This window comes from Myotis davidii, unplaced genomic scaffold (genome assembly GCF_000327345.1).
Source record: "Myotis davidii unplaced genomic scaffold, ASM32734v1 scaffold799, whole genome shotgun sequence".
Classification (NCBI taxonomy): domain Eukaryota; kingdom Metazoa; phylum Chordata; class Mammalia; order Chiroptera; family Vespertilionidae; genus Myotis; species Myotis davidii.
In genome coordinates, this window is record NW_006290670.1 from 632354 (window position 1) to 654644 (window position 22291).

A 22291-nucleotide genomic window follows, 5' to 3' on the forward strand; every position below is an offset into this window, starting at 1 on the left:
CAGCTCGCTGTCGGGCCCCTGGGGGTGCAACTTGCTGTCTGTTGGGCCCCTGGGGTGCAGCCTGGGGGACTTTCTCTGCTGCTGCTCCTCAGTCGGCCTCTCCCTCTCCCGACCCTTTGAGCTGCCAGCAAACTCCCCACAGGGACCCCTGCCAGGGGACATGTCAGGTGAGGAAGGCAGAAAGGCTCGCACAAGTCAGGAGGAAAGAAATAGGAGAGAAGAAGGAACAGAAAGAGAAAGAAAGGTGGTTACAGGACAGAGGGAGGTGGAAAGGACAGCATGAGGAAAGGAGGGAGAAGAGAGGGATGGGAACTGAAATGGAGAGAGACAGGGAGAGGGCAGAGGGTCACGGAGGCGAGGAGAAAGGGGAGGAGAGTTGGTCCCCTGAGCTGGGGGCCCTGGCTGTTTGAGCAGCTGATGGGAGACAAAGTGGGACTATGCTCCCAGCTCCCAGCCAGTGGCAGAGCAGAGCTGGGCAGTGGCAGAGCAGCCCTGGAGGGGATGGAGGAGGCTGCTTTCTAAAGGTTGTTGCTAAATGAGACACCTGGCGGGGGGTGGGGCAAGGGGAGATGTGTGCTGGCACCTGTGGGCTCCTTCCACATTCTTTGATGTGAGTTCCTGTAAACCCTTCCTTCCTCTGGAGGCCACAGAGCCCTAGCTGACTGAGAGGCAATGCATGACCCCTAGCTGACCCCTAGCTGACGCTGAGAGGCACCAGCTACGTAAATGCTTGTTGTGAGATTAAGGGCTGGTGTTTAAATAGCATTTCTGTTGCGAAACCTTCCTAATACAGTTAGTAATGCCTACCCTGTGGCTGACACACAGGAGGTTAGTTAGCTCATTCGATGCAGTTTATCTTCCTGATAATCCTTGGAGATGACCAGGCACAATCAGCTCAAAATTACAGATCAAACATCTGAGGTCAATAGCTTGCACACCCTGAGCTCAGCGGCCGGGTCTGCTGGCTCCAAGCCCAGCACATGACGCAGCCAGAGCACAGCCGGGAAGGCACTGCCTGCATTGGGCCTCGAGGGCTCTCCTCTCCGTATGTGTTCCACCTGGCACCATGGAAGGGCTGTGACCCTCCGGAGGAAGTTGGAAAGGGGAGCAGGGACCTTGTGCTGCCCTCAGCAGGTGCCCGGTGATGGTTGGTCCGTGATGGAGGGGAGGCAGTGATTTTGTTTCCTCTCCTAAGATGGTGCTCTGATCCATTCAAGTCCACCGGCACCTCACTAGAATGCTGGGGTGATGGCGGCAGGAAGGGAGGGAAGGCCAGGACGGGCTTGTATCCCTGCAGGAGGACGCACCTGGCCCATCGTGACACTGGGCTCGAGGGCTTCCCTCCCTGCCCCCAAGCCCTACCAGGGCGAGGACCTCCTTCCAAATCCTTCCTGTGGATTCTCACCTTTCAGGTCAAAACACCGCATTCAGTGCAGCGAGGGGTTCCCTGGACTTGGCTCTACGCCCCTCCCCATCGTTCTTCCCATCAACGTTCCCTGCTCTGCAGGTGCCTTCTCCTTCCTAAGGCTTCCCCCGCCAAGTAATGCAACCGGAGCGCTGGGTGGAAGGTCATTTTATCCTTCGGCCCACCCACTGCGAGGTCACCATCCTGGCCAACTACCAATCAGGTGCCCATGTGCACCGTCCAGCATCGTCCTTGCCTCTGGACATGTCTTCTCAAAGCCAGGGCCACTCCTACTTTAAAGCCCAGAAGAGGACACCACGCAGAAAGATACCCAGTTCCTACACCTGATTGTTTCCCATTTCTCTACATCGTTAACTCATATCCCACCTGCCTCCCTCGCTCGCTCAGTCATTCATTTGACAGACGCCCACTAGCTGCTTCATTTGGCCGGCCAGTCGACAGTGCAGTGTGCACAGGAAGGGCGGTCCTGGAGAAAGGTTAAAGGCAGTGGTCAGCACTGTGACCTGTGAACGGCCTGGCCTGGGCTCTGAGCCTACCTCCTCTGCTCCTGAGCTGTGGCCTGGCTGCTTCCTTCACCTTCTGGCCTCAGTACCGTCATCTTAAAGCAGAGTCCCTGGCAGCAGCTCCCTCAGAAAGTTGTCTGATCATCACAAAAGCTGCCTGATGGGGCTTAACCAAAACCTAGCAAGGACAGGGCCTAGGAAGCCACCCCTGCCCGTCTCGTCAGAACCTGCCTTTTGCAAACGGACACAAGCAAACCCACGCCCTGTCCTACATGAAAGGACGTCACACCCAATGGGGAACGGCAGGGACACCTTTGCTTCCACTCACACAGGAGGGAACGGAAGTGTGAGAACACAGGGAGGGCCCCGTGCACTCCTCTGGGTGAGCACCTCCTCGGGGCCGTGGTCCAGGTGTGCGAGGAGCACTGGACCCGGAGTCAGACCCTCAGAATCTAGTTTTACGTGCAAAAGGCCTGGCGTCTGTCCTTGAACGAGACCCCCACACCGCCCACTCCCATGTGGCCTGCGTTCCCCATCTGAAAAGTGAGGGACAGACGAGCTAAGGGATTTCCAATAGCAATGTCCTTGGGTTCTAAACACGGGCAGTTCTCAGCAACAATGCTGTCAGGAGTGTGGCCCAGGAGGCTCCCTGCACGCTGTCCCCACATCTCCCCCCAGCATGCTGGTGACACGCACAGCATGGATGTGCTGTTTCCTGGAACCCCCTTCCAGCTGGGCCTGGAGAAGGCGGGCCCCAGGAGGCTTGTGTCCTGGCTGCCCACAGAGGGAGGCCCCAGCATTGGGAGGGCTCGGGTGGCACTCACTGCGGGCCCGCGGAAGGGTGCGTGGTCACAGTTCTCCTGCCAGGACTGGTTGAGGCTCTGTGCAAACTCTCGGAAGAAAGTGTGGGATTGGTTGAAAATGGAAAATCCCAGGATGTTGACACGGTCATCCACGAGGCTGTCCACACTCTGGAGCGAGAACTCCTGGAAAAACCCACAGTCAGGAGAGAGCAGAGTTAGGAAGGGGAGACATGGGAGGGACTCGCTGGTACCACTCACTGTCCCGCTAGTCAGATGCACACTCAGGCCATTCCTCTGCTGGGCAGGGAGGCCCCAGCAAGGGCTGAGCTATTCTTCTGAGAGCAGGTGCTGGGAGAAGAGGAAATGAGCATCAGGGTCCCTAAGAGGGTGTGTAGGGTTCGGGGAGGAGAGGAAGAACACTCATGTGCCTGATGGAGGCAGCAGTGTCACACGAGGTGCCCACTGAGCTATCGGGAACAGTGTGTAGGCATTTGCTGGGCAAAAAATGGGAACGGGCAACGGCCACTCAGGCAGAAGGCCCTAGGCCACAAAGGCTCAGCGGGGAGGAAGCGTGTGGCTCTTCCACTCACTGCCCACAGTGCCCAGGGATAGCAGCATCACTTCTCAGAGTGTGGTCCGCGGAACCTGCCACCAGGCTCACTGGCAAATTTAACAGGAGTGATGCCTCTGGTGCCTACCTAGTGCCCCTGAAGCAGGGCTCTGGGGCGCGGCACTTTCAGCAGGTCCGCAGGTGTTATGCACTCTGAAATTTTGGATTTACTGGGTTAGCACATAGGGTACACAGGGTGGGGAGGGATGAGAAATGAGCTGGACAGATTGGCGGGGCCGACCCTGGGCAGAGCCAGTGGAGGAGCTGGCACTCTGTCCTGTAAGCGATGGGACCCAAGGGGGCGGTCGCAGAGAAGGGCCAAGGATCAAATTTGCTTTCTTCAAACCTGCAGGCTGAGGACAGGGCTCCTTTATTATGTCATTTTCATTCATTACAACACTTGGGTGCCTACTGTGCACCAGGGGCAGGCACAGGTCCGTCTGGAGGAGCGTGCAGGCTCAGGAGCCAGCGCCCGAGGAAGTGCCTGCAGCAGCCGTGCTGGGCAGGTGGGGCTGTCCTTCAGCGCAGGCAGCCAGGGAGCTCCCCTCCGGGGAAGTGACATTCAGAAGCTCAAGGGGATTCTCCCAGAACCCATGGCACCTGGTCACCTGGCCCCAGCCAGGTCTCATCTCAGCAAACTAAAACCCCAAGCTTGGGTCCCCTGGAAGCCAGTCCATGTCACGGGAGAACTGCCCTCCTCAGTGGGCTGAGCTTGGAGCCCTGGGCCCCTCTGTTTACTGGGCGCCCTGCGCCCCTGGGCCCCTTTAGGAGGCCAGGCGGCAGGATGTGGATGATTCAGCTCTCTGATCCCGCTCTGAGAACAGCGCCTTCATATGTGGTTCACTTTCATGCAAGAAGTCCCTTTCATCACATGCTCATTTCGAGCGCCTCACACAGAGCCCACAGCCAGCAGGCACATGGCGGTACAGACCCCAACAACCCATTGCCACGCAGCCCGATGGGCAGACGCGGTGCCTGGAGCGGACTCCCTGGCTGCCTCCCCCAGGACAGCACTGCTCTCCTCGGTGGGTCTCTCCCTGAGACTGAGCTCCCCCAGGCCCCTGCTCATCTTTGCATCCTCCCTTGGGTCTGTGCCAGCCAATGCTGGGACCAGGTTGTGCGGAGCTCCCGGTGCAGAGTCCAGCCACTCCATGCAGCTTGCAGTCTGAAGATGCTGTAAAGATCCCTATGGAGACACCAGCCCCTGACACTCTGAGTTGCTTGATGATTCATTGTGTTTTGGGTCCCACCACGTTCCTGTTAGGGGAATGGAATGTGCCAGAGAACAGACTGATATTCAGACTCCTAAGCTGATATTCTGTCCTAACATGGCAGCTGCCCACGTGCTGGGGCTATCGCCAGCGTGAGGCAGATGGCTAATGAGAAGGATGCATCTCAAGGGAGGGTGGCCAGGGCACCAGGCAGGCGGCTGCCAGCACCTAGGGTCCTCACTGGTATGGCTGGGTGGGGACCAGAGAGGTGTCCCCTCTCCCTTGTCTCCTGTCCTGTGGGCAGCTGGCACCTCTCCTCCATCCTCTCCCCACATGCATGGCCTGATGGGTCTCAGATGCCCACAGACTCACTGTGCCGACTGGGGGCATACAGTAGGTAAGGGCTCTGTGCTCAGATCCAGGTTCCTCACCACAGTGATGTATGGCCTTAGGGAAGGCCTTTAACTCTCTAGGCTTCAGGTGCCTGCTTTGTAAAGCGGGAACAATAAAGACAGCGACCTCAGAGGCTGTTTCAAGGAACATATAAGATGCACGCACAGGCTTAGCATCATATCTGCACATGGGAAGTGCTCAACATGTGATAGTCACTGAAATGCTCTATGAGACCTTGGGAGTGCCGCCTTGGAGATCTGAGTTAGGAAGGTGTTTCCTGTCCTGGCCAGTTTGGCTCAGTGGATAGAGCGTCGGCCTACGAACTGAAAGTCCTAGGTTCAACTCTGGGCAAGAGCACATGCCTGAGTTGCAGGATTGATCCCTAGTAGAGGGTGTGCAAGAGGCAGACGATCAATGATTCTCTTTCATCATTGATGTTTCTATATCTCTCTCTCCCTTCCTCTCTAAAATCAATTAAAAAAAATATATATATATTTTAAAAAGGAAGGTGTTTTCTTCGAATGTATGTTTAGTAAGAATGAATATTCACTGCGCACTCCTAGGACAGCCCTTCTAGACGTCAGCCAGTCTGTCTTCTGGCCTTTTCATTCCTACTTCCTTATCCCTCACTATTATATTCTTTTTTTCAAAGTCCCCTTAAGATGAAAAGATCTAGAATCTTCCTTGATAACTCATTCCGTTTATAGTAACTCACGGGAGAGCTTGTAAAAGAACCACAGAGGCAGCAGTGTGTTTCTTATCACAGTGTCCCAGGGCACACTGGGAGTCTCCTCCCTAAGCCCCCTCATTTATGAAACGCTTCTTGTGACTAAGCTTAGCCTCTCTGAATGAACTGAACACTGGTTCCTAAACAAATACGGGAAACAGCTGCCAGTTTCTACACGGTAACACCTTCTAAGCCAGTGCTTCCCGAAGTGTGTTCCCCGGGGAATTAGCTTTTCCAGGAGCCATTAATAAAAACTTCATAAGAAGAAAGTTTCATGTTCAAATAAAATTAGAAAGCATTGGATGAGATATCTGCCTCTTTAAGATTCACATTTATCCACATGTAGTGCCTTACAGATGTGCAACATGGAGCTGCAGCTGGATCCTGGGTCATGCTGCACTTCCCAACATACTGCCCTTCCAGCACACTGTTCTTCCCAGCACACTGCCTTTCCAGCACATTGCCCTTAAAGCACACTGCCCTTCCAGCACACTGCTCTTCCCAGCACACTGTCCTTCGAGCACACTGCCCTTTCAGCCCACCGCCCTTCCAGCACACTGTCCTTCAAGCACACTGCCCTTCCAGCACACTGCCCTTCCAGCACTGTCCTTCGAGCACACTGCCCTTCCAGCACACTGCCCTTTGCAGCACACTGCCCTTCCAGCACACTGCCATTTGCAGCACACTGCACTTCCCAGCACACTGGCCATGGAGCCTCTCACAAGCCATGGCTGCCTCTCAGTTTCTTCTTTCAGATACTCATTGGGAAGTACTGCTCAAAACACAGTGAAACATGCATTATACACCCAAGTTCAGATGATGGAGCGGGATTTTTCATAAACTTAACACATTCCAGGACTGGAGGGGATTAGAGTCCTGGTTCCTGCCCACCACAAGCTCTAACTCAGAACGCACAACTCCCTCGCTTTTTCAGGCCCAGCTCCCCAGCCTCAAGGCCTGGCTGCCACCCCTTAACTAAATGGCAGGCAGGGCTGGGAGCGCTGGGCTGAAGCTGGTATGCATGGATCTTGATTTTTTTTCTCCTTATAAATATGCTGGGAAGAGAAATCCTAAGGTCCCCTCCCAAGGATCTGCATGCCATAGTGGCAGCACCAGAGAGGGATCAGAGGGTGAGGAACAGAGAAATGGCCACCTGGCGAAGCTGGGGGAGGGGAGCGGCTGAGCAGCGGCGAGACCCAGGCCTTCCAAGCCTGCCTGGCATCGGGGCAGCCTGTGTTCCCACAGCCATCTGCTCCCGGGAAGAGGAAGGCAGAACACTTTGACCCCGCAGCTGTGTCTGTCTCCATCCTGTGCCTCGGCAACTAAATAACTATTAACTGTGAACAGAAGCTCAGGGTCAAGCTGACATGAGACATGGTGGACACTGTGCTCTCCTCACCGAGGCCCTGCACCCCCATTAAGATCAGCCTCCTTCCCAGCCACGGGGTGCGAAACCTCTCTGTCCAGGTCCTAGCTCATTAGCCTCAGGCATGTAGCGACCCAGTGCACCGCCCCATCTCACCAGCAGTGCAGCAGGCTGTTGAGGAAGGTGAGTGGAGCTGTCAATCAGCAGTCTTGGCCTGCCCCATCTCTGTAGCAGGACCAAGGATGGGCTCCCGCAGCTGGCAGCTCGCTGTCCAACATGCTCAAGGTCACTCAGGAGGTGTGACCATGGAAGGATTCAGGGCATTGGTCTCTCAGATGACTCCCACAGCAGGAGGGAAATGCACATAATAGGAGTTTTTTGAGATCTTGACCATTTTTGCCTCATTCATTTCATAAATCCACAAGCATTCCCTCTAGGACACTCATCGTGTGTTTGGCACGAGAGACAACGCTGAGCAGGCTGGTCCCTGCTCACAAGGTGCTCATTCTCAGAGGCCAGTGGGAGGCACGTTCCCCAAAATGGTCAGTATAAGAGCCAGGAAGGCAGGCAGAGGTGGTCCCTTCTGCCAGTATTTCTTTTGCTTTTCCTAAGCTGAGGGCTGATTGCAAAGCTGAGGTCTGAGAGATGCTGTCATCAGTCACTGCCATCTTGGCACACATCAGGCTCTGAGGAGGTGGGCTGGACCTGGGTCATAGGACAGGACTTCTGGGCAAGGGCGAGGGAGAGTCAGGTAGCTGCCCTACTCAGGCGACCTGGACAGCGAAGGGCACTGGAAAGATAGGCAACCCAGGCAAGAACAAGGACACGCATGAAGAGGAAAGTCAAGCACTTCACATGGGAAACAGGAAGGCGGGAGACTGCATCCAGCCATTTATCACCTCTTCATCCAACCATGAAGCAACAGCGTTTGAGTCTATGGAGCCTCTAGACTTTCCTCAGAGGAGGAAGGACTTGACCCGGCTGTCAGTGACGGGGGCCCTCCTTGCCAACTCCTCTGCTGAAAACGCCGGCAACTTTGCAGGACAGATTGGTCTTCTGGGACCGGGACCTTCCTTAATGGCTCTGGCTCCCCACTTCATCACACCCCGGCTCCACCAGGGCAGGCTCCATGCTCTTCCTCACGCCCATGCCGGGCCTCTGCCTACACGTCACACACTCCCATTCTCATTCCTAACCAGCTTTTGTAAGCTCCTCACCCAAGGATAATTTTTTCTATTGATTTCTAGAGGGAGTGAAAGGGAGGGAGGAGGGGGAGAGAGAGACACTGACATGAGAGAGACATGTCGATTGGTTGCCTCCGCATGTGTCCTTCTGAGGCTGGGGAAACTGCAACCAAGGTAAGTGCCCTTGACTAGGAATGGAACCCACTGATGCTCTAACCACTGAACAACCAGACAGGGCTCTAACCAGCTTTTAATAAATGATTCAAAGAAAGCCATACCTGTAAACCTTTCTTTAAGCCCCCTCTCCCCCTAGCACCAAAGGCCACCTCCTCTGGGTGTCGGCATCTCTCATTTGCAGACTGAGCGCTTTTTAAGCCGCATCCCAATGTTGCTTGCATTCCCCAGCACACAGTAGTCATCTAATAAATGCTTGATGAATAAGTATAGTTCATTTTAACATTTGCTTAATCATGTCTGACTAATCATAATCATATAACCTGGGCCAAGGACTTCCCGCTGTCAGCCAAATGCAAATACAAAGACTAATTCTTCTGTCGATGCCTCCCGGATCTCCTTCCAAAGATCCCTGCTGCTCGTGCCTCCTAAGCACACCCTCCTCTGATGGCCAAGGTCAGAGAGCACTTACAGGAGGCATAGCAGCGGGAGAGAGCACAGTTTTGGAACAAAGTTTCTCTTTAAGGTGCTGTGGTATCCATGTATGTCACTGTCAGATCTGCCACCACTCGGGGTCTGCAGTCGGTGGGTGGTGCCTTGGGAGCTGAGACACATGGGGACACTCACTCCGTTACTCTTTTCTAGCTGCACTAAAAACATATTTATTCACCAAAGCGTACTGTGCTGTGCAGTGTGTTCCTCCTAAAAGGCTCAATAGAACTGAAATATGTGGACAGTCTTAATAATTTCACAACCAACTACACTTCAGAGTCAACTGCTGCAGCACTTAGAAAGGTGTCTAACTGATGGATGTGGCTCTTGGCCAGCTCTGTGAGTGCAGGTGTGTGTGTGTGTGTGTGTGTAGGAATGCATATATGTGTAGGGATGTGTGTGTGTGTAAGAATGCATGTATGTGTAGGGGTGTGTGTGTAAGAATGCTTTATATGTAGGGATGTGTGTGTAGGAATGTATATATATATATATGTGTATATATATATACTATGTGTAGGGGTATGTGTGTATGAATGCATGTATGTGTAGGGGTGTGGGGGTGCTTTTGGTAAATGACTACAAGATAATGAAGAGGCTCAAGCACCCTGAGAAATATAGTTCCAACTGGGTAAGAAGCCAATTTTGAAATGTCCCCGATGGCTTCAGAATTTCAGAAAGCCAGAGGCAGGCAGCAAACCAGAAAACTGAGGTCTAAGGATGGAAATACTCAACATGAAGTGGGCAAAAAGCGATGGAAGGTAAATAATGTTGACTAGCAGCTCACTGAGGTTTTTAAATTTTCCATGTTCTTTACAAAATGATCCTGTAAGAATTATTCCATTTTTACAAAAGGAAAAACAGACTCCAACAGGTTGAACAATGTGCCACATATACATCTGATACATGGCAGGGCCCAGATTCAAAGTCAGGTCTTCTTTCCATCTGAGGCTCTTGCTGCCTCCATTAAGCCATGTTTCCATTCTCTGCTTCAACAGTCAGGAGGCTCACACAACTTCACATGCCAAGCCCCAGACAATTTGATAATGACCTTTAAAACCTGAAGGGGAGGTTTTTTTCCAAAGACCTTTGGGTTCTGGCTTCCCGAGTGAGGTGCAGATCCTGGCCCGAAGAGGCCACGTGACCAAGGCCAACCTGAGCAGATTGTGGCCAGTGGAGCAAGCAGCCCAGGTGACAGGCCACAGTACAAGGAGTCACACTGTCCTTGGTCTCCTCTGCCTCTTCCTACCTCCGTGGTCATTCTTGGTGCCAGCCCTGGCCTCAGGTCTTGACATTTCTCTCACTCATTAGGACCCTTGGAAATGTGGCTCTTAAACCCTGAACTAACCCCCTTCATGGCCCTGCACACCCTTCATTCTACTCTGTCCAGCCAGCAGGAAGGAAGGCACTCCAGGTTGAGTAGTTATTGTGTGGTCCGCCTGGCTGAGCTGCAGGTCTTCATGCTCATGGGCGTAGAGGGGATGAGCTGAATTCCTGTTGGATGCAAGGAGGTGAGCTCTCTCACCCGGCCAGCCCTTCTAGCCCTCAGACTATAATGTTGTGAGCTGCTCCATTCATCCACTCAACATATACTTACTGAGCACCCACTATGTGCCGGTAGGCCACTCAGGTTATAGTGATGGAGCTCAAAGTCTGGCAGAGGAGTCAGCTATGGAAGGAGTTCCCACTTGAGATGATGCTACAAAATGCAGAACACAGGGCTCTGTGAGATAGTGTGCCAGTGAGTTCAACCGGGGTGTCAGGGGAGACCTCATTGAAGATGTGATATCAAAGCAAGGCCTGAAGAGGAGTGGGGTTGAATTGCCAGAAGAAGGGGCAGGAGAGGCAGGTAGGAGCACATCATTTCCTCCTCCGGAGTCAGTTCCTTCCCTCCCTGTCTGCCCCCAGTCCCCTCTCGGTAATAATTTTAGCCATTTCAATTATTTATGACTCATCTCTATGATAAATCTTTAGAAAAATAAAGATAGGAGCCATCTGCTTAACAATAACATAGACACAGAGGATAATACTTTCCTGCATATATTCATTCTGCCCAAATAAAATAGAGACGGTGCATGGGGCCATCTTTCTGCAGGAGGCCCCGGCTAGCTGAATGGGGGACCCCAGCAGCTGTTAGCTAACTCGCAGCTGCTTCCTCAGGCCATGCGGGCCTCTGATCAAGGGATTGTTCCTCCTTGGAGTGGCAGCTGAGGGTGTTATGACTTGAAATGCTCCCAACAGTGTATAGGATGGAACAAGTCCAGGACTGGAAAGACCCTCAGAGACCACTTTGTTCTGCCTCATAATGTTAAGGTAAAGAAAAAGAGTCCTGTGAAGAGACTGGGCTTGCCTGGAGTGGACACAGTCAAGTGAGGGGGGAAGAGCTGCTGCGGATCCATGATCAGGCTCCACTACCTCGAGCAAGACAGCACACTGGCTGAGCCGCGGCTCACTCATCCTTAAGATGAGGGTGAAACAGTGCTCTCTGCTGGGCTACTGTGAGGTGTAGCAGAGAAGCATTCGTTACAGAGCTTTCCATGTAGAAGGTATTCATTTGATGAATGTCATCCCTATGACTGTGTCGCCCAGCTAGTCAGTGGCAGGGCTGCAACTAGAAGCCATGCTGCTTCATGGCCCGCCCTCACTCCGGTGAGATGTCCTACTGTGTGACCCTTCCCAAGCCATCCCACACCAGCGCTGGGCCCTTCTCTCTAGGTTCCCCAAGGAAACTCTGAGGTGCCTGCTTCCTATATGGCACAAGTGACGGGCAGCCTGCCCTCCGGCATGGTAATGGTGCCAAGAGCTCAAAGCTCTGGCCCCGCCTGGCACATGGTAATAACACGGTGGTCATGGTGTCCATGCAATGCTGACAGCAGCCCTGGTGGCCCACAGGCCACACAGCCTCCTGCTTTTGGTGCCCAATTAATTCTTGCATTTCATTGACATATCATGACTTTTGACCCATGCTCTTACCTCTCCTCACTTCTCCCTACCTGGGTGGCATTGCCCTCCTTCGACCCAGGCCCCTCTGCTCTCTGACAGGGACTGGGTGACTGTGCTTTCCTCGTGGGCAGTGATGTGCCTCTTCCTAGGCTCACTAGGAGCTGGGCAACCCTTTTAGGTTTATGAGCTCAGATCACCCTCTGCCTCTGCCTCTGATCTGAAAGGCAGCTCTGCCGTCTCAGTGGCTGACTCAGCTTTGCCCAGAGGCCAGACTCTTCTGTCATTTTCCATCGTCTTATAGACAACAGTTTCTGAGCCAAACCCAGAGCCCAACTGGACAGACTCCTTCCAGATTAGCAAGCGGAACAAGCACAGCGAACCTGTACTCTCCCCGTGCAGGCCCCTGGAGATGCCATAGGACCACAGGCCACCCACTGCATGGAGTAGCCAGAGCGGCCCTGTGAGCTGTGAGGGAGCTGACACCTGTGTGAAGAACCGCTAATCTCCATGTTTAGGACCCATTTCCCTCTAAACAGACATGCCAGAGCGTAGGATGCTTATTGCTCTTCCACATGCATGAAAGAGTATCTGATGATTAATAACTTCATGTGGCAGATATTGCCAGAAATCACCACACCTTTCCTCTCCCACCTGGGCAGGCAGCAGGTGAAATTTCCCAGTCTCCCTTATAGGTGGTTGCGGGCACACGACTGAGTTCCAGCCGTGGAAGAGGGAGGAGAAATACCAGTGCCCCTCCAGGCCTGACCCACACGCCCTCCTGCGCCTGACCTCCCGTGTCCCCATCCCTGGCTTCTAGGGACACATTTATACGTGGGAGGAGCCTGGGCCCTGAACACCCTGCGGAAGGCTGCCCGCTGACCAGGACTCTCTTGAAACTTCAACTGAGTCAGAAACACACTTCTACTGTGTGAAGCATGAGATTCGAGGGTTTATCTGTTACAGCCGTGGACATTACCTATCAGAGACCGTGCTATCAATAGCTAACTTTTTATTTTCTCAGATTTTAGCGATGGATGTCATTACCCACATTGTACCCGTGAGAACCCAGGACCCTCGGAGCTTTGGGCGCATGGTGAGCGAGTGCCTGACTGGGGACTTCCCCAGGTCTGCCCACCTGAATGGCTGGGTTCTCATACACCAGCCTTTTTCTCTCAGTATAAAGCTTCTTAATCAGGTCTCAACTTTAGCCATGTGGTCTTGCTTCTTTCCATTTTCAAAGTCCAAATAGTAATAAACACATCTGAACTCTTCAGACGCACTAAGATGACTATTATCATCAAAACAAATAATGACAAATATTGGTGAGGACATGGAGGGACTCACACCCTCATAAACTACTGGTGTGAACAGAAAATGGTGCTGCTGGAAAACAGTTTGGCCATTCCTCCAAAATTAAGCATAGAATTCCCGTCTGAGCCTGCATGTCCACTTCCAGGAATCTGCCCACACGAGCTGAAAGCCGGGCCTCGGACAGATTCCTGCCCTTGTTCATGCAGCCAAAGCAAGAGGCACCTCAGCTGCCGAGTGGCTTAGAGATAATGGAGCTGATATTCATGAATGCCTTCCACAGCCAGGTTCTGCACTCATGCTTCTCAGTCATTTTCTCATTTAACCCTCACAGCAGCTCTAGCAGAAGGTACTGCTTTATCCCCACTTAGACCCTCAGTGGTCTCATCTGTAGGCAAACACTCATGTACCCACCTCATTAGTGGCATCCACACAGCGGCTAGCTTATGAGTGTAGTATTCTTAATATTTCACAGCCCCTTCCCTCACTAAAGGCCACTGTGAAGCAGCTGCTGTGTGGAGAGGATCTCCTGAGGATCTCAGGTGAGTCGCTGAGGCTCAGAGAGGCTAAGTAAATTGCACAGGGTCACACAGCAGATATCTACCTAATGCCAGGGCCTGGGTCTTCCCAACTCACTGTGATGGCCCTGACATAGCTAATCTGAGTGCTTGCTGCATCCTGTGGCAAAATTTAGGGAGATGGGATATGATGGGTCCCTGAGAAATTCAGAGAAGGAATAAATAAGAATTAAAGCTCAATGGCATCTGTATTTGGGGGGAAGGGACTAAAGAAGTACAGACGATAACTCACTATCATATATATATATAAATTTTTTTTTCCAGAGAGGAAGGGAGAGGGAGAGAGAGATGGAAACATCAATGCTGAGAGAGAATCATTGATTGGCTGCCTCCTGCATGCCCTCTACTGGGGATCGAGCCTGCAACCCAGGCATATGCTCTGACAGGGAATTGAACCACGATTTCCTGGTTCATAGGTTGATGCTCAACTACTGAGCCACACTGGCCAGGAGCATTACCCTCTTTATGAAGCCTGGCCTGCTCTGCTCTAGCCCAAGACTCCCAATGCAGCTGGGTGGAAAGAATGGACTTCAAAATAGTTTCTTTACTCCTAGCAGAGGGTCTGTCCATTCCAGAAAGCCAGGCCCTGAGGGGCTTCCAGACTCTCAGTGACATTTGCAATGGCACTGCCTCTGTTTGCTGGACTATTACACCACCACCATCACTGCTGCAGTTCCCGCTCTGCCTCCCCTCCCAGATGCTCAGACGGAGTCACCCTTGTTAGCTCCAGGCCCAGAGAACTCGGACACGTGCTCCCAGGGCTCCCCTGGCCTGTGCCCATCCACGAGGAGAAATGCGCTTGGAAAGCGGGAAGTATTGTAATACAATCTCCCTCATCCTCACAGCGGCCCCAGGTTACACATGAGAGGACGAAGCTCAGCTCATCAGTGTGACTCTCCACAGCACCCAGTGAGCCCGACAGAGGGGCGCTTGCTGGGTCTCCTGACTTCACAGGCCAGTGCTTTTCCATCAGAAAAAGCACCCGGATCACCATCATCATCACTTCTGAGAAGAGGGAGGGTGGCACACAGCATTGGTGATGCTGTCTTCTTAAAACTCTCTAAGCCAAGCAACTCCAACTCCTTATTTTTGTTACTGTGCTGGGAACTCATACTCCAAATGCCTGGCCTGCCCCCCACCCCCCATGTCGCCCTGCTTCCCAGCATCTTTCTCTGCTTCCTGGGGAGCAGCCCTGGCCGCCTGGCACACGCAGCAGCCCTGGCTGCCTGGCACATGCATCAGCCCTGGCCTCCTGCCCTCTCCTCTCTCCTCCCCGGGCTCCCCAAATGGGACACAACTGCATTTTACTCTCTCTTTCCTCTCCTGCCCACTTTCAGGGCTCCCCCCGTGCCTCCTTACTTTAAGCAAAAGCTTTTGTCTTGCACTGGGAATCATTTAATCCTTTCTTCCTTCCACATGCTACCTAACACGGCTGCTCTAATGTACAGCCGTGTTAGATAGAAAAAATATACACATAAGCAAAGAAGGGCCTGGCGTTTGACATGCTGAGGGGTGGGGCCTGTGGGGGATTCTGGTGCTGGATCTGGTGCTGCTCACCCCAACAGCGCTCTGTAGTTGCATGTGTGCTGTGTGAGGTCTTCACATGGGGCTGGACTTCCAGGAAGCCAGTCCAGCAGGGGGCAGGGGTGTGGGGAGCTGGGCGACAGCTGGGGAGGGAACCTCGATGCGGGAAAGAGGCCCCCTGGGTTTTTCAGGGGCTTTCAGCTCTGGGAGCAGAGGCCTGTGGAGGCGTCAGTGTGAACAGCCTCATCACTGCCTGCAGAGAGCGCTGCTCATAGGACCCCAACAGCTGGACAAGAACAGGACCGCGCAGCCCGGCGTTTCCTGGGCAGGCACCGCCCACGCCGCACAGGGCAATGCCCAGACCCTGTCCCTGCACCCCGAGGGACGTATCCTATCACATACGCTGACCAAGAAAGTTTAACTTTTATGTAACCTTTTCCTCCTTAAGATTTAAGAGTTAAATCTGTGAGGTGAGATTCTGCTCACTAACATACTTGTATCTGCTTTATATCTTATACTGGTTATTTTCATGGAGAGAGGTAGTTAAGCAATTAACAACGATCACCGGCAGGGCCGCCCTAGAGCAGCCCGTGTGGTTCAAGTGAGTCCCTTTTCCCTGGGCCTGCCATGTGCCTTTAAACCCCCAACCGCGTGGGTGTTGGTTCCTGTCCCAGAACCTTCTTCCTTCCTTGCTTATCTAGAAAAGCCCTACGGACTTTCAGGGGGCACCTTAAAATCTGTTTCTATGGGGCTTTCTTTCCTCCTCCTCCTCCTTCTCCTAGCCCTTCTTCCTCCTCCTCCTCTTCTTCCTCCTCCTCTTCTTCCTCCTCCTCCTCTTCCTCCTCCTCCTCCAAAGCCTGCCCCAGGTTGATCGAGTGGCCCCCGCTTTAGGGTGTAGACCATTTTGTACACATCTAATAGAATTTACCACTTTGCACAATGGATACTTTGCATTTTCCAAGGCAAATTTAGGTTCTTATTCCCATTTTAATCCCTAATTCCTGACGCAGCGCCTGAAACATCAAAAGCACATCTGGATGAAGGGGTCACTTGAGTGATATCAAGATGTCATCTACACTAATAAAAGAGAAACATGGTAATTGGCGTACGACCCTACCCTTTTCATTGGCTAATCAGCGAGATATGCAAATTACCTTTCAGCCAAGATGGCAACAGGCACCCAGGCAGCTTGAAACTAACATGAGGCTTGCTTGCCTCAGTGACGGAGGAAACCAACGTTCCCCGCCTGCGGCTGAAGGCCTCTGAGCTGGCAGTTTCAGAGACTCTGTAACAAATACCACCGGACTTCAGCCAGCAGATTCGCAACATTGTAAGCAAAGGCCAGAAACTTACTTTCAGCAGCGGAGGCCTAAGAGCTGGAGCCAAGCCTCAAGCTAAAGCTGGCCCAGAATAAAAAAAAAAAAAAGGAAAAAAGGAGCGGTTGGGAGCTTCAGTCATCCCCAGCCTGAAAACAGCCCTCAGCTCCTCACCCAGACTGGCCAGGCACCCCAGTGGGGACCCCCACCCTGATGGGTCTGTGACCAGCTGCAAACAGCCATCATCCCCTCACCCAGGCTAGCCAGGCACCCCAGTGGGGACCCCCAACCTGATCCAGGACACCCTTCAGGGCAAATCAGCCAGCCCCCACCCGTGCACCTGGCCTCTACGCTATATAGTAATAGGGTAATATGCTCCCAGCACCAGGATCAGCGGAGCCGTGAGGCCTCTCGGCACCGGGATCAGCGTGACAGGGGGCAGCGCCCAAACCCCCTGATAGTCCTGCGAATCTGTGTGTGACAGGGTGTGGCACCCCAATCCCCCTCCCCCCCACGGGCCCTGCTCTGTGTGTGACGGGGTAGAGCTATAACCTCCCCATCAGCCCTGCCCTGAGTGTGAGAGTGGCGGTGCCCCAACCCCCTGATCTGCCCTGCTCTGTGCGTGACAGGGCGTGGCGCCACAACCTCCCCATTGACCCTGCCTTGAGTGTGACAGGCGTGGTGCCCCAATCCCCCAATTGGGCCTACCCTGAGCATGACTGAGGGTGGCATCGCAACCTCCCGATCCGCCCTGCTCTGTGCATGACAGGGGGCGGCGCCCCAACTCCCCAATCGGTCCTGCTCTGAGCCTGACCAGGGGCTGCACCTAGGGATTGGGCCTGCCCTCTGCCACCCGGGAGCAGGCCTAAGCCAGCAGGGCGTTATCTCCCGAGGGGTCCCAGACTGTGAGAGGGCACAGGCCGGGCCGAGGGACCCCCCCACCCTCCCGAGTGCACAAATTTTGTGCACCGGGCCTCTAGTTCATTTATAAAATAAAACAGACTTCTTCTCTGAATGACTGCTATGATGGCTCTATTGGTAACAGCCAGAAACTGGAAGCAACCAAAATGTGTCTCAATAGGTGGGTACATCCACACCAAAAGTCCAGTCAGCATGGATAAGGAACAGACGATCGACTCACATAACAACCTGGTGATTCTCAAGGGCACGGCGCTGGGAGTGTCAACAGTTAACCTCAAAAGGTCACTGTGTGATTGCATCAAATAGCATCCTTGAAGCTATAAAACAATAGACATAGAGAACAGAGTAGGGAGAGTGGGGATCAGGGTGGTGGTGAGGTTATAAATAGTAGCACAAGGGAGATTTTTGTGGTGATTAAATAGTTTTGTATCTTGATTGCAGTGGGAGTTACACAAATCTACACATTTTGAGAGATGTGCCATTTGCTCTCCTGGTTTTGATGTTATTGTAATTAAGTAAGATGTCACACCTGGAAGAAACTGGGTGCATTTCCTTTGTGACTTCCTGTGGTTCTTTTATTTTATTTCACATAAAAAGCTATAAAATTCTTCTAAAAACCCATTCTCTGACATTCTTCTTCTCTCTAGTTGAGTGCCTGTACTTCATAACAACCTTTCTCTCTTCTTACTGATTCACAATTTCAAAACGCCTCCACATACATTAAATCACATCTTTTTAAAATGCAGCAAGTCCATGACACAGCTGCTCTTACCCCGTTTTACCAACTGAGGCTCGGCACTGGCTGGAGGGTAGAGAGTTGGTAGGTGGCAAAGTTGGTGCCCCCACTTCACCCAGTAAAATGTCTACTGACTTCTTTCTCATCTGCGGGGGTGTGGGGGTGGGGTTGGAAGACACGGTCTCTGACGGTGCATCAGTGATGACACCTCGGGCCACATGCACTTGCTGTGGCCTCGCTGTCCTGCGGGAACCAGCACCCGGCTCTGGCGGGGCAGGGACTGGCAGCCAGCAGCCGGGCTTCCCAGGGCACTCCTCTCCCAGGGGAGGCTGTGCTGTGTAGCACGTGGCACTTGGACGGAGGGTCAGACTCTACAAATCCCTGTTCTCCCAAGACAAGAGTCGTTGAGGTGAGTGAGAATGCAGTAGTTCTTGAACTTCCATGTTCCTAGGACACCCTGCCTATCGGGCTGGCCTCTGCTTGTATTTTCCTGTCCCCACCTCCTGGGCTTCATTCTGTGCCGCCCGCCCCGCCCCGCCCCTGACTAAAGACACTCTCCATGCCAAGGAAGTGGGCTGTGAAAATGTCTTACCAGATTAGTGAAGATGTAAGTGTAATAGGCTGACACCATCCCTAGCTCAGCTGCCTGCAAAGGGAAGAGAAGGAGATTAGAGAGGAAAGCATGTCCACCGGAAGTGAGGGAGCAGCGAGTGCTCCGCGTCTGCCGCTCGCCCGGCTCACTGGCCTTCGCTCCAGGCAGAGGAGAACATTGGGGTCTGTTCTTATTTTGCCCTTGACCTTGAAGGACGGGGCACAAAATCACTGGCCTCTAGAGCAGGTCTCCCCACCTCTGCCCCACTCCCACCCATGCAGTGACTCGCAAAGCAGCTGCTGTCCTCATGCACAATGTGGATAGGAGCAGGAATCCTGGGAAGCAAATGACTGTAAGGAGAACGAGGCAGGTAACAAGCCAGGCTGTGACGATAACCTCCACACCTGCTAGCACTGGCAGTGGCTGAGCCGGGGACTCGTCTCACTTGGGCGAACTTAGGAGGCAGCATAGCCTCCCCGCCTGACAGTGGAGGAACCGCAACACCAGAGGTCCTATAACTTGTCCAAGTTCACAGGCCTCATGGATGGAGACGCTGACAGGAAAGCCAGGTCCCTACACCCCCCAGAGGACTGCAATATGAATGGAAATCCTGCTGGAAATTCTGACACAATTTTCTCTGGAGCCAAGGTGTACCCAGAGAGGCTGTGGGTTGAAGGCAATTCCCCAATGAACCCCACGCGTGTCAGAATGCAAGGAGACAAGACGCCTGGCCTGTGGTCAGGCGGAAACAGGGGGCTTCTGCATTAGGAGAACCAAGCTGTCGGGACAGGACGCGCCTCAACCTGGACCACAGCACACAGTGTGGTGTCCCTGCAGGGCGAGGCGGCGGCTTCAGCACAGCCTCCCTTTGGTCTCATCTCTGCAGCAGCCATGCATGCTCCTCACCACCTCCCGGGGGCAGTGTGCCCGGCTGTGTGACACTCTCAAAACCAGTGAGCAGATCCAGTAAATAAGCCCGGCTCCCCAGGCCCGTCCCTCCCTCCGCAGATGGCAGGTTCCTAATGTGCCTTCCTCTCTGGCCATTGTCATGGCTAGGGAGGTGCCAGGGAGAAACACCCTGTGATGGTCCCACTTTCCTGTTTACCGCCCGAGTAACGCCCATAACCCTGGGGGCATTCTTGAAGGACACCCCCATCTCCCTGAAGAGCAGGCTGGGTAATGACATTGCCACCACTCCAGTGGAGATGCTGTGCAGAGCCTGAGTGACTGGGCAGGGGCATGTGGGGTCATGATGGAGCTCAAGGCTCCTAGTTGAGGCCCTCATTTCCCCAGCAAAGCTCCGTTTGCTCCTCCTCTTCTGAGAGGATGACATGTCAAGATGCCTGCCCCCACCCCACCCCACTGCCCAGGCTGGTGGCAGCCACCTGGAGGCAGGAGTGGGCTGGGGCAGGAGGCCAAGAGAGAGCACTGTTAGATGGTTAAACACATTTTGTGAAGTCTGCTGTCCTATAGATAAAAGACAAGAGAGGCTTGGTTTTTAGGACTGAGTTCTCTGTAAATATAAAAGTCACTGCCGGAACAGCCACTCAATAAGAGGAGGGCTTACTCTGCAAATCCTCCTGAAATTGAGAGACAACAGATGCGGCCACGCTTGGGGCCAGGCTCAGCAGCGCACAGGGTCCCAGAGTGCCTTGTGCTCTCTGCTCACGCTGCCTTGCCCACTGAGCCCGCCCCGCTCCTGAGGGCCCTCAAGGCTGGCTCTCATTCTGTGCAGGGGAGTGTGGGGCCCGGGGAGCATGGGGCTGACCCAGGCCTAGTGCCAGGCCTGCTTCCGGGGCCACTAGGAAGTCACCTGGGAACAAAGGGTGCAGGCTTTGAGGTGCCTCTCTGGTCATGCTGGTCAGTGTGGCTCCCAGGTCACAGGGCTGCGGCCAGTAAGTGGTCTCGGGAAACTGCCGCTGGCCCTTCAGAACCCTTTGCTACTAATGACCTTCATAGGCCAACTGTCCTTCAGAAGCACGAGCATTGCAACATTAAAAATCATCCTAAATGACAATAGGTGGCATTGGCAAGGTTGCCATAAGACACCCACACAGCTGGTAGGACTCTCAATTGTTATGGACTTTCTAAAAGGCAATCATATTGAAATCCTTCAAACGTGCATACCTTTCACTCAGTAATTCCACTTCTAGAAATCTATGCTAGGAGAGTATTCGTGAATGTGTGTAACATTCTTTATACAGCAAAAGGTTAAAACTAGCCTGCATCTCCAATAATAAAGCAATCTATACTAATAAAAGGGTAATATGCTAAGGAGACCAGGTCAACCAGCCATCTTCCGGACGTCCGACTTCCTTCCAGACAAAGCCATGGTGGTGGGGGCCAAGGCAGAGGCTGTTAGGGGCAATCAGGCCAGCAGGGGAGGGCCATTGGGGGTGAGATCAGGCTGGCAGGGGAGGGCAGTTAGGGGCAATGAGGCAGGCAGAGGCAGTTAGGGGCAATCAGGCCAGCAGGGGAGGGTCATTGGGGGCGAGATCAGGCTGGCAGGGGTGGGCAGTTAGGAGCAAGATCAGGCTGGCAGGGGAGGGGAGTTGAGGGCAATTGGGCCAGCAGGGGAGCAGTTAGGCGTCGATAAGGCTGGCAGGGGAGTGGTTAGGGGTGATCAGGCTTGCAGGCAGAAGTGGTTAGGAGCAATCAGGCAGGTAGGCAGGCGAGCAGTTGAAAGCCAGCAGTCCCAGATTCTGATAGGGATGTCTGACTGCTGGTTTAGGCCTAATCCCTATCGGGCCTAAACCTGCAGTCTGACATTCCCCGAGGGGTCCCAGATTGGAGAGGGTGCAGGCTGGGCTGAGGGACACCCCTCTAGTGCATGAATTTTCATGCACCAGGCCTCCGGTAGTTAAATAAAGTATAATACATTATGATAGCAAATGATGCAGCTATTCAAATATTCATAGAAAAATATGTCATGGCATGGAGAAACGCATGGCATATAATTAAGCAGAAAAAAGTAGGTTACAGGAGAGCATGTGTGGGGTGATAATTTTGGGGGAAATGAGTCCATAAAGACAGAAAGAAGAGACATCAGAATTTCACAGTGGTGGTCTCTGGGTAATGGAACTGTGAATACTTTCTATTTTCTTCCCTGTGCTTTTCTGTACTTTCCTGAATTTCAACAATAAACTAGACATACAATTTTAGAGAGAGACCAGATGCAGCTGCAGGAAACCGTGGGGCACTGCTGGGCCAGGTCTGTCCCAGAGGCTTCCCGGGGACTGCCAGACCCTGGCTGCCGCAAGGGGTGCATGCTGACCTGCCCTCTGCCAGGAGGCTCATACCCCCCCCTCTTCCTGAGGACTCCTCAGCCTGGATTTCTTATGTCCTAAAACTTAGAGGAGCTTTTTCCATGATGACTTCATTGATCCTCGTCCCAGACATAAGAGAAGAAAGAGGAGGAAGGGAGAAAACTTCTTTCTCTCTCTGTGTGTGTGTGTGTGTGTGTGTGTGTGTGTGTGAGAGAGAGAGA

At 53.2% G+C, this 22291-nt stretch overlaps 1 protein-coding gene across 3 annotated transcripts in view; it reads right to left on the minus strand.

The window, feature by feature from the left end:
* GRIK4 (glutamate ionotropic receptor kainate type subunit 4) overlaps positions 1-22291 on the minus strand; it is a 249226-nt gene that overhangs the window by 76430 nt on the left and 150505 nt on the right. For all 3 annotated transcript variants that reach the window (XM_015563865.1, XM_015563862.1, XM_015563864.1), the window contains 2 exons: positions 18805-18858; positions 2754-2915 (listed from right to left, as the gene is read on the minus strand). In XM_015563865.1, coding sequence (XP_015419351.1) covers positions 2754-2915; positions 18805-18858 — 216 coding nt within the window. The remainder of the gene's footprint in view (positions 1-2753; positions 2916-18804; positions 18859-22291) is intronic.